The sequence below is a fragment of the Tachypleus tridentatus genome, chromosome 3, assembly GCF_004210375.1.
Source record: "Tachypleus tridentatus isolate NWPU-2018 chromosome 3, ASM421037v1, whole genome shotgun sequence".
NCBI lineage: Eukaryota > Metazoa > Arthropoda > Merostomata > Xiphosura > Limulidae > Tachypleus > Tachypleus tridentatus.
The window spans coordinates 74,055,027-74,071,236 of NC_134827.1; the positions used below are offsets into that span (position 1 = coordinate 74,055,027).

Consider the following 16,210-nt stretch of genomic DNA (forward strand, 5'->3'; position numbering starts at 1 on the left):
CTATTTTCAGTACGTTTACAACATAAGCAATTAAAAAATAACATTTACTATCCAGGAACAAAACTTGTGTTACATAGTATGACAGTGTATAAAACAATACAAATTTAACAGTGAAATTATCTAAGCCTATCACACCGTGGCGATGGTTTTGCAGGTAACCTACACTAGAAGCAGTTCTTGTAGGTGTGGATAACCTGCTCAAGAAGCAGTACTTGTAGATGTAGGTAACCTACACTAGTAGTTGCACTTGCAGAAGTGGGTAACCTACACTAGTAGTAGTACTTGTAGGTGACCTGCTCCAGAAGCAGTCGACTCTTTTAAATTTAGTTGTATCTCAAATCAACACTTTGCTTAAAACCATTTTCAGAGGCAATTTTTATTTTTTTTATATCTAAGTAGATGTTAAAATAAAAAACGACAGACACTAGAATATTTTATTTGTTTAGCGCTTGAGAAACGAAAGATATAAGAGCAACTGTTAATATACGATGTAGTATAACACATTTCAGTTCATTATCGTGTAACTTTCTACAACAGCAGTGACCAGTTATACTGAACGATTGTCTGAACAGTTTAAAAACAATTAGATTAAATTAGTGATAGGATGTTTATTTAAGCTCTATCTAAGTCAGTATACACAGAATTCGTTGTGAAACATATCATGAAATCAATTAGAGTGAAGCAAGACATTCATTAAATACAAGAATGAACGGACACAAAAATGACATACAATTCTATTGGACCGACACTTCAGGCTTACCGCATCGTATTTTTACACAAACACATATTCCAGGTTGGAAGATTAGTAAATAAAAACGGTACAATCGTACAAGATCACGTGTTACATATAGGTTTTGATGAAATCATTTTAGCATTTTGCACTCTAAATTAAGGTTTAATTTTTGTCTGGTGTGTTATTGAACATACTTTTAACCCGTCCAAGTTGTAATTACTAATTACCAGAACATTCTCATCACGTATTCTAGAAAGGGTGTACTAACTAATTACCAGAACATTCTCATCACGTATTCTAGAAAGGGTGTACTAACTAATTACCAGAACATTCTCATCACGTATTATAGAAAGGGTGTACTAACTAATTACCAGAACCTTTTCATCATATGTTTTAAACAAGCTGTGCTTACTAACTATCATACCAAGAACCTTTCCATCATGTGTTTTAGAAAGGTTTTACTTACGTGTTCCATCAAACCTGGTTGCTATAGTGTCTAGAAAAGTATTTTGTGGGGCGAGAAGTCCCTTTCTAGGAAGCATCTGGTGAACTTGTTGAAACTGGTTTAAACAGAAGTCACTTCTGGTTGATTAACACTGGTTGTAATCAACGGCTAATGGTTGTATTAGGAAAAGTCCCTTTTTAAAACATCTGGCATTCACCTGAAAAGAAAAAAAATAACTTGTTTTTTGAAACATTTACCGATAAAACCAGGTTTCAAACAGTAATAGAGCATCGCCCTCTTGTCGGATCAGGGAGTTATCACATAACCCTAATGATGAAGTCTGAGGATTCATCTAGCGCAAACCGTGTGCAATACTGAGAGATTAAGAGAATATTTAAGTTTTCCTCAAGGTATTAGTTTTTATAAATGCTCACTCTCTTAAGTACTTTCATAAAAACACTGACTTATTGAAACATAATTATTCAAGATAATAAACAAAATTAAAATTAAAGTGTCTTCAAAAATTAAACAGAAAGTGCATTTGTTCTACTAGATATTTTGTCGAAACTATCCATTCCAGAATTAATCCTAACTTCTAGTCACGCATCTGATGTGAGTTCTCGAGATAGTAATGTAAAGCTTCGTCATGCTATCATTAAAGATATCGGTCACTATTTCAGGAAACCATGTAGACGTGAAAGTGAAGTAAACCACAGGTATCTTATATACATATATAAGTGTATATATTTAGGTTTAGATCTCACATAACAATGTAGAGTTAAAGAAAAGCGAAAAAAGGGATTTATAGAAACAAAAACTAATTATTCTTCGATTATCTGATTAAAATGTTACTTTACTAAAAATATTGATAAAAAATCTAGCAGTAGAGATATAGAAGCGATCTAGAAAACTAATTCAGAATCAGTACAACGTTATTTAATGTTCTGTGGTCTTTTATAGATATAAAACACGATATTATCACAACTAGTTGTCACAGTACATTATTTTATAGATATAAAACACGATATTACCACAACTAGTTGTCACAGTACATTATTTTATAGATATAAAACACGATATTACCACAACTAGTTGTCACAGTACATTATTTTATAAATATAAAACAAGATATTACCACAACTAGCTGTCACAGTACATTATTTTATAGATATAAAACACGATATTAACACAACTAGTTGTCACAGTACATTATTTTATAAATATAATACACGATATCACCACAACTAGTTGTCACTGTACATTATTTTATAGATATAAAACACGATATTAACACAACTAGTTGTCACAGTACATTATTTTATAGATATAAAACACGATATCACCACAACTAGTTGTCACTGTACATTATTTTATAGATATAAAACACGATGTTACCACAACTAGTTGCCACTGTACATTATTTTATAAATATAATACACGATATTACTACAACTACTTGTACCTATACAGTCTTTTATTAATATAACATACAAGATTACCACATTATGCGGTTATACTTTGGATAGAATAGTTTTTGGAAATGCAGTGAGTTTATTTAATTATAATACACGAAACTACAAAAACGTTTTAGTTCTATACGGTTATCCTATAAATAGAATACACGAGAGTACCTCATATTTTTAGTTCTATACAATTATCCTATAAATAGAATACACGAGAGTACCACATATTTTTAGTTCTATACAATTATCCTATAAATAGAATACACGAGAGTACCACATCGTTTTGGTGCCTTACTTGTATCTTTTAAGCTTAATATATAACATGCCGAAACTTACCGTCACTAAAGGACCTACTTTAAGAACAATATAGGATACATTCATGACGTTTTCGAGCTATGTATATCTCTCTCGGTTATACGAGTCTCTTTAACACCAGCTTGTGTTTCATTTAAGGTAAATGTTGTTGTTTTTTGAATTAATTTTATTTATTTCGGAGCTCAACGGAACATTGTGTAAACTTTACTAAAACGTATTTTTTAAATCGTAAACAAGTTTGTTTATTTGCAGTTAAGCATAAAGTTACACAATGGGCTATTTGTAGTTAAGCATAAAGTTACACAATGGGCTATCTATACTGTGTCTACAACAGTATTGTAGCCCAACGATTAGCGTTGCTACTTCGTAAATTGATCAGTAAACAACTGGCGGCGTAATAAAGCACAAATACTTTTAAAAAGTCACTTGCAAACTTACCCTTGTGTCTTTTTCTGTGGTGTTATCGTGTAATGAAAAAGAAACTACTTGTAAGGGGTTCGAATAACAATATGTGACACAAATTTTGTTCCTGGATAGTATGTGTTATTTCTTAATTGCTTATGTTGTAAAAGTACAGAAAATGGTCATTATTCCCTTCAAACTTTGCTTTTGTGACCTGGATAATGAAATTTAGAATTTAACCTATTTTCTTTTTAAAAACGGTCAAATTTGCACATTTTCATTTGCATAAGGTCTGAATGAAACAACATATGAATCAAGATTTACATGTATTTATATAAAAGTTATACAAAAATGTTTAGAAGTGAGTAGATATTTGAGATTTGGTACTGTAATGTAAATCCCTTTCACGTGTCGGCCCCCATGTTTTCATTATACGCTCTTTCAATTTATCAAGATAAGTATCAAGGATATGGACTTTCAGGGACATCCTGCAGCCCATTTTGGAGCAGTTCTTCACCAGAGCCTCAACCAGTTCCACATAATTTACGGCATTGTGATTGCTTAAGAAGCTTCAAACCACTGCTACAAAGCTACCTCAAGCTTTTTTTCCCCTACCTACTGAGCTTCTTCGGGAATTCTGTATACTCCAGGATCTTCTTTATAGTGGTCCAACGAAGACACCAGCTTCGACCTTTGCCTCAGACAGCTTAAGGAAGAAGTCTCGAAGATACATGAAGGTTGCAGACTCCTTATCAAGAGCTGTGACAAATTGTTTCATAACACTCAATTTTATGTGCAATGGTGGTAACAACACTTTCTGGAGGTCAACTAGTATTTCACACTTGACATTGTGCATCCCCAAAGAGAATTTGGTCCGTTGGGGCCAGTGCTTTCTCTTGTAGTGCGCTGCGGTGACCCTGCTGTCCCAAAGGCAAAGATGACAGAGAAAGTTGGTAAAGCCTCCTTGGAGATCCATCAGGAATGTCACCATTTTAAAGTATCCGATAACCTTCATACTTCAAGACTTCTAGCAAGGTCTTTACGCTGTTGTATTCCTCTTTGAGGTGCACCAAATGAGTCAGGGGAAGAGACGGACACTTATTCCTTTTGTGGAGAAGCACAGTTTTGAGGCTTCTGGATGAGCTATCAATGAAGAGGCGCTACTCGTTCGAGTTACAGGCAATTCCAATTGCCTCACACAAACCGGATACATTGTGGCAGAAGTAGAGCCCATCTTGACGAGTAAAAAAGCTTGAAAAATGTCAGTGAAGCTTCCTCTGACTTGCGACTTGCACACTTTCATCTAATAAATCTCACTCCTTGAGTCTAGATGTCAAAAGCTCGGCATTCGACTTTGTTAGACCAAGATCTCTGATCAAGTCATTAAGGTCTCTTTGGTTGGAGTAGTATAGGTTTCTCTCACCAGTTGCATCTCTAAAATTGTAATATAAATCTTCAACGTCTACCTACTCTTCTGGTTTGCTGCTCTCTTCTGAGGATGGCTGCTTTCATTCTGGCAGAGTGGGTACAGAGAGCTCAAGGCAGTGTGGCACTTTAACGATGGATGATGGAAGGTCCGGATACATGATAGCAGATACATTCTTGCAAGCCCGTCGTTTGGAAGGATCCATCATGCAGAAGTAGGAATTACTTGAGTGGTCAGTGGGTTCCACGCCTAATTCTTGGAATAGCGAACTTTATGGCTATCTTCCCCTCTGTACCATCCTGCAAAAGAGCAAAATAAAATTGTTATTATGAAGAATAAACTTATTTCATCCACAACTAATATATAAGAGGTTCATGCAAAATATTTTGTATGTGATATTTTTTCTATACTATTAGAAATTAAAATAAAGTAAAAAGGTATTTCAATTTTAAGAGATCTAAAATTTGTATAATGTAAAATATTACTTTTCAAGTAAGCAAAAATTGTCCGTCTTACCCTCTAGAGTTGTTTTTTTGCAGTGTTTCCAGTTAAAATGAGGTGCCCAGGGTTTGTCTTGATCTCCGACAAGCATACCGAAATATGTCTTGTAGGCTTCACACATTTTTGCAGAAGCTGTCACAGAGTACTTTTTCACTCTTTTCCTTGCAGCTTCATTTCTGTCATTTCTGATAAAATCAGATAGGTATGTGTTCACTTAGGCAACTAGAACTAAACTGAGGTGGTGAGTGGTTAGCCCCTGTATATATATTACTATGGAAAGTACTAGAAAATTATAGAAAGTTCTTGAAATTTCTTGTAAGTTCGAGAAAATTCTTTGTCAGCTACTCAGCACTGAATCTACCTGGAATGTTCTGGGAAATGGGTAAATTTGAAAATTTCATTACCCAGGTCACAAAAGCAAAGTTTGAAGAGAAAAATAGGTCTTTTCCATTTACCTTGGGCATAAGCAATTGGGAAATAAGACTTTCTGCCTAGGAACAAGAAAAAGTAGAAATTTTGTTACATAGTGTAATTTAGGAAGGTTAGTATATGTGCTGCAATTTAAAAATCCTAATGCTGACGTACAATGATTTCAATAAACAACTAGAAACAGCAATAAAATCTTATTAAATCGAGTTAAGTTGATAAGTACATTAAAAAGAACTGGTGATGCATCACTTGAACTGTTATCGATCCAAGTATAAGAGAAAGTAATGTAAAGCTGAGTACAAAACTTGAAAAAAGGAACCAGACAAGACAGGGATTGAAATGCACTTGTCACTTATCTGGCTAATGACCACATGAACTTTACATAGAGAGTAAAATCCTTAGATTACTTTCTCTGTAGTAAACTTGGTGTTTGAATATAATCTTAGGTTTCATTATTGTACCCTTCCTTTAGTTAACTTTTAAACACTATTTCTATAGCTATTTTTCAATACAGTAAGATTTTACTAGTGAAAGTTCCGGTTCTATTTATTTTGCCAGTGAGGAAGCCAGTAATGTAAGGATTTTATTCTTCATGTAAAGTCGAGACACATTAGTATAGTATGTGGTAATTAGCTGATCAAATGATGTGTCCACTTCAAGCTCTGTTGTTTTTAGTAGACGATTTTTTACTCTTACATTTGTTTGCTTATTTATATTTATAAGATGGCGTATGTTGGTTACCAAGTACTAGAGTGTATTATAAAGTTTTATAAATTTTGGTACGTTCTGGACGTTCGAAAAGCGTCACATACACTAGGGACAGAGCGACTATGCCATGTTGGTGCTTGGAATAATCATCCTCAACTTCATAGTTCAAACAAACGTATCGTTGGGTTACTGATTTCGTTATAATATTACAGGTTATATTTACTTTGTTTTGCCCTTCACATATACTTTATTTTATCAAAAACCCTGACAGCTTAAAAGAGAGAATGTTTTTACACATGTCTAAGGCAACAATAAATGATATTTTTATGGTGTGTACACCTTTTAAAAAATGGCGAGAAATTACTACAATTACGCTTGTCAAAAGATATTACTATTAGGGCTATTTCATTTCTAAATTATCCCTTCTTTATTTAGGCCAATAGATATTTTCAAAAATCAGAAGAACTTATAATCCTAACCACATTATATTGTCATATCCACTGCTGACGACGCATTTCGTTCAACTCAAATCTCTGCAGTCGGGGTTGGTCAGTAATGGGTATGACAAATATAGTGTAGCTGGAATACTGTTAACATACGCACTTCTGATTCTTAAAAACTTTTAAGAGATTAGATAAAGAATGCAATGTTTAGAAATATATTAGTACCAATATTAATGTCTTATGACAAGTGAGAATAAAACAAACTATACTGTTTGATAATTCCGATAACACTTCTAGTAATGTTTTCTTTGCCAAAGGAATAGCAAATCTAGTTACAGTTGCCTTTAATGTTGAAAAATCAATTACAGTTAAACTTTATAAATGTTACAGATATTAGGGAACAAAAATTACGTTAAAGATTGTGATTTTGGTAGAAATAAACAATGAATAAATAGAAATTACTGGCCTATTAGAAAGAATTACTTTCTGTAATCGATATTACTAGAATTTATTTAAAGATTTGTGTTTTAGTAAAAATCATGCTGTTACAATAATCCTTAGTGAAACCAACATTATTGTAATAATTCTTAATGGAAATCCATTGTTAAAATCATATTTGATATTTTCATTGTATAATTTATATATAAATATATTCCTTGATGAAAGCCAACATTCTTGTAAAAGTTATCAATGGAAACAAATTGTTGAATCATATGTGATATTTTCATTGTATAATTTTATATATAACAATAGTCATTAACAAAAATCATACTTCTACAATGATCCTAAGAAAACCAAACATTATTATAATAATTCTTAATGAAACCCACTTGTTAAAATGATATGCGATGTTTTCATTGTACAGTTTATAAAACACAATATTCCTTTGTAAAAACCAACATTATTGCAAAAGCTATCAATGGAAACCAACTGTTGCATCACGTATGATATTTTCATTGTATAATTTTATATATAACAATATTATTAGTAAAATTCGTATTTTTACAGTAATCCTTAGTAAAAACTAACATTATTGTAATAATTCTTAATGAAAACCCATTGTTAAAATTACATGTGATATTTTCATTGTATAATTTTATATATAACAATATTCATTAGTAAAAATCATGCTGTTCCAATAATACTCAGTAATAGCAAACATTATTGTAATAATTCTTAATGGAAACCCATTGTTAAAATCATATGTGATATTTTCATTGTATAATTTTATATATAACAATATTTCTTGGTAAAATCCGACATTATTGTAATAGCTGTTAATGGAAACCCACTGTTAAAATCATGTGATATTTTCGTTTATAATTTGTTATGTAACAATATTCCTCGGCAGAAACAACATTATTGTGATAGTTCATAATAGAAACCCATTATTAAAAAAACATATGTGATATTTTATTGTATAATTTTATATATAATAATATTCCTTGGTAAAAACCAACATTATTTTAATAGTTCTTAATGGAAACCCATTGTTAAAATCATATGTGATATGTTCATTGTATAATTTTATGTATACAATATTCCTTTGTGAAAACCAACATTGTTGTTAGAGATATCAATGAAAACCAATTGTTGAATCTTATGTGATATTTTCATTGTATAATTTTATATATAACAACATTCATTAGTAAAAATCATACTGTTCCAATAATCCTCAGTAATAGCAAACATTATTGTAATAATTCTTCATGGAAACATATTGTTAAAATTAGATGTGATACTTTTATTGTATAATTTTACGTATAACAGTATTCTTTGGTTAGAACCAACATTGTTGTAATAGTTCTTAATGGTAACCCATTGTTAAAATGATATATGATATTTTCATTGTTTAATATTATATATATAACAATATTCATTGGTAAAATCCAACATTGTTGTAATAGTTCTTAATAAAAACCAATTGTTAAAAATTATATGTGATAATTTCATTGTATAATTTTATATACAACAATATTCATTAGTAAAAATGGTATTGCTACAGTAATCCTTAGAAAAAATTAATATTATTGTAGTAGCTCTTAATGGAAATGCATATTATCTCATATAAGACAATAACGTGCTTGAAAGATGTTTTGTAGAAAATCTCATAAATTAAAAAAGACAAAATATATAAATTAGGAGAACTTTGTTGTAGAATTTTTCTTTGATTCTTACGAAATCAATTTACTTCTTTTAACAACACTTATAAACTTAGTGAATTTCATGTACTTGAGGAAAGTAATCATAAATGTTTGTATTTGTTTAGATAAATATTCAAATTTTTCTTCATTTCTATATTTTGAACATTAAATTTTCATATTTTTTTAATTTCATTAGACCGAGATAACTACTAATTATTTATTTTGTTTCCTTTTTATTCTTTATAATTCATGTCTGGTTCTTGTTTTTTCTCTGAGTGATTGTACATGTTGAAATACAGATAACTATACTATATTGAACAAGTATTTGATATATTACGTATCTCATTTTAAAGATACTTTCATCTACTGAAAGTATACGAAACTTCCAAACAAAAAAGAAAACTTAGTTATATCTGTAGAGAATAAATCCTGGATGACATTTTCCGATAATAGTACATAACGTAATAAATGCACAGTCATTACAACATGAAACAACGAAAAGAATCTTGTTACGTTTTACGATCATTTGGGTCATCAGAGAGGTGACCATATCAGAGTTGTCCAAGTCAAGACATGCGCACTGTTTCTTATGTTACCAAACACTAGAAATTTCCAATTAACACCAAAGTATTGAAACAGGTTTTTAAGTCAGTGTTTCTACAAAACTAACGATTCACACAATGGTAACATAAATTTGTTAACATATTGTTCGTGTTTATCTGGTGTGTTATAGTGATGTTGTTACTGATGTCATATCACCCTGAATTAATATGAAATCATAAAAACTGATGGTGTCATACTGATAACGTACGAAATATTAAACATTGGTGCTGTGCCATCGTCGCATCATATTCTGATTAGATACGAAATCTATACACTCGCACAATGTCATTGTTATGTAACATTCAAAATTTTACACACTGGTATTGTTTTATTGTTACGTAACATACAAAATCTTACACACTGGTGTTGTGTTATTGTTATGTAACTTCGTGATCAGATACAGTACCTTTCTTTGGATTACTCGAATTATATGTTAGTTGAGTGTGATCAGATGCAGTACCTTTGTTTAGATTACTCCTATTATATGTTAGTTTAGACTTCATTTTAAATTATTTTCCTCATGTATGATTTTTGTTCTGTTATTTTAATATCATTTCAAATCGTTGTATGGTCTTTACAACGTAAAGAACGATTACAGATAAGTCGTTATTATAGAGTCTCGTACATATATTATATTTCTTACTTCTGTCTTTTGATGACGTTTTTATTTCGTTATTGTTATTTATTCAATGTAGTGGAATCCAAATTCACAGGGGATGTTGAAAACTTTTTTTTTATCCTCCACTGAGTCTGTAGGTGATTTGGGTGTGTATATTAACTGCAGTTATAGTGTGATGTAGCTTGGGATACCGATTTGACTTATTTTGTCAATAGTGCAGCAGAAACTACACGAAACATTCAAGGTGTTTATAATGCGGAGCCTCTCAATGAAAGAAAATGTCGAAGGCGGTTTCAGAAGTTCAGATCAAGTAACAGTAGCTAAAGTGATACGCTACATTCAGGTTGTCCTGTTAAGTGTAATGATGACTTGTTGCACTTGATGGAAATTGTGCTGTAACAGTTGAAGAATTGACACAGAAGCTTAATTCAACCCATTAAGCAGTTTCCCTTCATCTGTAACAGCTTGGAAAATGGGTTCCCCATGATTTAACAGAAGCCAATCTCAGAGTGAGGTTGGACATTTGCATTTCTCTGCATTCTCGTGACCGTAAGTCACCTTTTTTGGACAGGTTAGTGAGTGGAGACGAAAAATGGATATTTATAAAAATGTTAAGAGCCACAGACAATGACGCAGTGCTGGTAAACGGGCTAAAGCGCAGCCAAAAATGGATCTCCACCTTAGGAAAGTCTTGTTAAACGTTTGGTGGGATATTGTTGATGTGATCCACTTTGAGTTGCTGCCACTCAATGTAACTGTTATATCAGACTTCTATTCTCAACAGTTAGAGCGTTTGAATGTTGCACTGAAAGAAAAGAGGCCTGCTTTGATCAATCGTAAAGGTGTTGCGTTACACCAGAATAATGCATGGTTTCATACAGCAAAGATGACATCTGAAAAGATTGAAGAGCTAGGATAGGAAAAACTTCCACATCCTCCTTATTCTCCAGACCTTGCCCCATCTGATTATCATCTATTCAGAAGTTTTCAGAACTATCTTGATGGAAAAGAACTTGGAACACATAAAAATGTCAAAACTACCATCTCTGCATTCTTTTCCTCCAAACCCTAAGAATTTTATAGAAGTGGCATTCAGAAGCTTGTAAATCTTTGGCAGGAAGTAATTAATAATAAAGGAACATGTATTGTTTATTAAGTAACACTAAAAGCGTTTAAAATTCTTTCTATTTTTCTGAACCTAAAATCAGACATTACTTAAGGGATGACCTGATATATGTTTTTCTGTCTTTTGTGGCTGTATCTATGTGGTTCACCTTCTGTGTTTATATATATCTGTCGTTCTGTCTTCTGTAGTTGTATCTAAATGTTTCTGTCATAAAATCATGACAGTATCTAAACATAAAATGAAGATATTTAAACATACAGATAGTATCTAAAAATACAGACAATATCTAAACATTAAGCGAACAAAATATTTAAACATACAGATAGTTTCTAAAGATAAAGTGAAAATATTATTTAAACATACACACAGTATCTAAACATAAAGTGAAAATATTATTTAAACATACACACAGTATCTAAACATAAAGTGAAAATATTATTTAAATATACAGACAATATGTAAATAACATAATGTCATGAGGATACTTAGAAGCAACTACTCGTCACAATCACGTCTAGTACACATGATATCACACAAAGACCCTAGGGAAGGACACACGATAGGTTTGAAAAGCAATAAGTTAACAAGACACAAACCACAGATGAGGAAAATAAAGGTAAAATAGTTCTGACACACTTACCTAGTCGATTACACACTCACTCAGTTGGGAAATATTTAAAATTGTTTGTTATCTATGTTGAAAATTTTCAAATACTATCTCGATTCAAGTTCTAAACCCCAAGTGGGTTTGGTAAAACATCATTCTCATCAAGATCCCCCAAGAAACTAACAACACAGAAGAAAAGTCTTTCTCGGGACTTTTTTGAAGATGGTAGTAGATCAGTAGCTGAAGCTCAGAGTGAAAACTAGTTAGTAATTAGTATTATAAAAACTAATAACGAACTATGGCAATCTGGTTTCGTTTTCGTCTACTATATATGAATTTATTTAAGCTTTTGCTTCTCTTACATTACTCTAACAAGGCGGATATAGTATAACGTTTGCGTCACAAATAACGTAGAAATCACATTAATTGAAGAATTTATGATAATGAAATAATAAAAAAATATAAAAGTGCGGTTGGGTAATTTCCCGTTGATAACAAAATCGGTGATTTCCTCCGTTAACGTGGGTGTGTTTACTTTATGTTTCCACCATTTTTCCTGATATGATCCTCCCTAACTTATGGTTTAACCTGCATTAATGTGTGTGTCAATCAATCATCGTTCGGTGACATCTGCCATCATATGTTTGGTTCATCCTCTGGAATTGATTACTGTGTCTGTGCCAACTTATGGTTTATTGTGACCGTTTTAAATGAACTATCAGATTTCGGTAGCTATGAAAATACCAAAAAGATTTATTTCATTGACCAGTATCGTTTAACAACGAAGTTATTGTTGATATTAGCTTATTATGTCGTGAAAGAAATGGACATACCAGAACTCTGGATTTCGAAACTAGCCAATTAGGTTAAAATTTGGTAACAGCACAAACCTTTCCTGCATTTTAAGCTGAGAATGCATCATAAGAGTGACGATTAGTCCTTTAGCTTCCATTATGAGTGTTAGACCTTTGTAAAGGGATTGCCTTCACTATGATTAGTAGTTCAAACTAAGGAATTGCGACAGCTAAATTTAGTGGCCTTGCTGTAAATGCCAAATAAATAAATACATAAGTATATTTTTTTTTAAAAACCAAATTACAATACAATTAGAACTAAAATAAATGTTATAAAGTATACGCGTAATGTAGTTCAGTGGTAAAAAATCAAGGTTTGATACCTGACTGAACACATTACATAGTCCATTTCGAATATTTTCATTTCAGGTGCCAAACAAACAAAGAAATAAATATGTAATAGCACGTATCTTGAAACGTTCATTAGAAAATGAATATTTAACTATTTTAATACTCAGTTACTAGACGACTTTAGTCAACCAATTTCGTACAACTTTCAACAACACATTTTGATAGTCAGTTGTTGGTCAACTTTAGTCAGCCAAGTTCACACAACTGCCACCGATAGGTTTAACTTCAACAAACTTTATTTGATAAGTCGTTTCTGGAAAACTTTAGATAATTAACAAATTACATAGAACTTTCGCCACCAGGTGTATCTTTAACACCACGTCACTTCTGTGAACCGAGATCGTTTTCTGATATAAAGATCTTATTAATCGTTTGAGATTCGAGTACATAATGTAGAGAAAAATCCTCTCTGATTAACAGCTAACTGTACTTCTAATACTAGGAATAAAATAACATTACATTAGAATTTAAAAGATTCAGCAAAAACATATCTTATTTGTAACCCTTAATTTCCTTTATGTAGCACCTTTCTAACAATGAAGTGTGAACTGACCATAAGCAAATAATCTAGCGCAATTTTTATGTGTCCTTAAGTAAAAAATATCTTCTGTCTTTATATATAGAATCCCTTCCGTCATTAAGTAAAGAATCTATTTTATCCTTACATAAAGAATCTGTTCTGTACTTAATAGCAGAAGAGATTTTTTGCACAAGGACAAAAGAGATTCTATATTTAACAAAGAATCTCTTCTATTTTTAAGTAATGAATCTCTTCTGTCCTTAAATAAAGAATATACTATGTTCTTAAATAATGAATCTCTTCTGTTTTTAAGTAAAAAATATCTTCTGCTATTCTGTCCTTATGCAAAAAAAAATCTCTTCTATTCTTAAGTAAAGAATCCCTCTATCCTTAAGTAAAGAATATCTTACGTAATTAAATAAAATCCTCTTCTGTTCTTAAATAAAAAGTCTCTTCTATTCTTAAATAAAGAACCTATCTTGTCCTTATAAAAAATGTATTCTGTTCTTAAGTAAAGAATCTCTTCTGTTCTTAAATGAAGAATTTCTTCTCTCTTTATGTAAAGAATCTCTTTTGTTCTCAAATAAAGAATTTCTTCTGTCCTGATGTAAAGAGTCTCTTCTGTTCTTAAGTAAAAATTTCTTCTGTTCTTAAGTAAGGGATCACTGTTCTTAAATAAAGAATTTCTTCTGTCCTTAAATGAGGAATCTCTTCTGTTTCTAGGTGACATTCCCAAAACTGTTTTGCTGCTTAAAATTCCTCGAAGATAACACGAAGATTTTACAGATTAAACCGCGGCAATGTAATGGGGGTTAAAAAAAACTAATAGGTTATTTACTTCTTTTTTGTCAGTTTAGGATGCTTAAATGAAACAAAAACTACCAGACAAGTGAAGTCACAAAGCCAGTGTCATTTAATGTCATGTAAACAGATTACTCCTGCTCTTAGAAACGAGTCTCACGAGCTGAATAAGTTGTTATAGCATATGTACAGCAAAGAACCAGTTAGCTCTTGAAGGCTACCTTTGCAGTTAAACCTTGAGAAAAAAGTAAAAATTAAACCAACCCTTTAAACAATCACCTATTGTTCTGTAAATGGTATCCTCCGTTTGTGTCGAAAGAAATTCATAATGTATACATCTTGTTGTTGAAACAAAAGTGTCCTAATAGAAACATACCCTACCTTTCTCACATTTTAAACTTGCGTCATAATGCCTCATTTAGAATACAGCACAAAGATATCAGATTCCTTCATCCAAACAATCCTTCAATAGTCGTCCTCTTGGTAATTTTTTTTTATCAAGAGAATCTGCTAAGATAACAGTTTTTTCTATGGAATTATCTTAGTAACTACCTCCAATAAGATGATATATTTTAATATTTATGGACGTTAAAACTGTACACAGTATTACAAATGAGGTCTAACTAGTTATCTGTCTAAAGAGATAATTACCTCTATCAAATTGTGATCAACATATTTCTAAATTTCTACTAGATGGCTCGAGTATGGTGATACATTTGCATCATCGTTCACTTATTAAAATAAATTGCCAAGCATTTATTCAATTTATCTTACACATATTACTTTCATTACAGCTAGAAATATTCAGTAGTTTATTGTAGTTACATTATAATCAGTAAACGTTGTTTATTTATTAATTACACCTTTATCAGTATCGTTAACATAACTAAGAAAATGTATACTGATATCGAAGTATTCTTTGACCATCTCAATCTGTGACTTGTTCTTCGACCATCTCGGTCTGAGATGATAAGAATGAAAACTTTGTCGAACAATCAGAAATCAATATCCATATCAAATGCATCTAAATAACAAAAAGTAGAAACACAAACACTAATTGTTCAAGTACTCAAATAGTAACAATAGTCCAGCTTAACTGGTTTCTATCCATAACGATCTTGTGGCTTCTCTTATCCAGTCCCCTCGGTGGGCTCAGCAGACAGCCCGATGTGGCTTTGCTATAAGAAAACACACACTTATCCAGTCACACTACAATCGAGTTAGTCTTTTCCTACCTCCTACTGATGCTTATTTTATCTAATTTTCTCTGTGACTTCTTATCAAAATCTAAGTACATCAAATTAAGTTCGGGCTCGTTGAAAATATTCTGTTTATTAAACATTTCAGTCTCTCATTTTCATCTTAACAGTTCGTTTTCCACACTCACAAGCTTTGTTTGGCTGAATCTCTCTGATATTAAAAATTCCTCACATCAGTTTCATAACGTGATTAGTTAGAAAACCTAACTAATTAGAATTCTATCTAACAAAGAAAACTAAAAGAAACTTTTCATCCAGTAAAGTTGTCTAAACAGAATGTTCTATTTAATAGAGATCTAAACTATTTGTTCTATTTAACAAACCCCCAGTAAAGTTGTCTAAACAGAATGTTCTATTTAATAGAGATCTAAACTATTTGTTCTATTCAACAAACCCCCAGTAAAGTTGTCTAAACAGAATGTTCTATTTAATAGAGATCTAAACTATTTGTTCTATTTAAC

At 31.5% G+C, this 16,210-nt stretch overlaps 2 protein-coding genes across 3 annotated transcripts in view; one reads left to right on the forward strand and one right to left on the reverse strand.

The window, feature by feature from the left end:
• The window catches only part of LOC143247191 (uncharacterized), a 110,426-nt gene that overhangs the window by 57,532 nt on the left and 36,684 nt on the right, over positions 1–16,210 (forward strand). The window lies entirely within an intron of this gene.
• LOC143247190 (voltage-gated delayed rectifier potassium channel KCNH8-like) overlaps positions 1–16,210 on the reverse strand; it is a 65,503-nt gene that overhangs the window by 47,963 nt on the left and 1,330 nt on the right. Inside the window, exon 2 of the mRNA XM_076494842.1 lies at positions 1,200–1,395. Within this exon, the coding sequence (XP_076350957.1) occupies positions 1,200–1,275 (76 nt within the window). The 5' untranslated portion in view covers positions 1,276–1,395. The remainder of the gene's footprint in view (positions 1–1,199; positions 1,396–16,210) is intronic.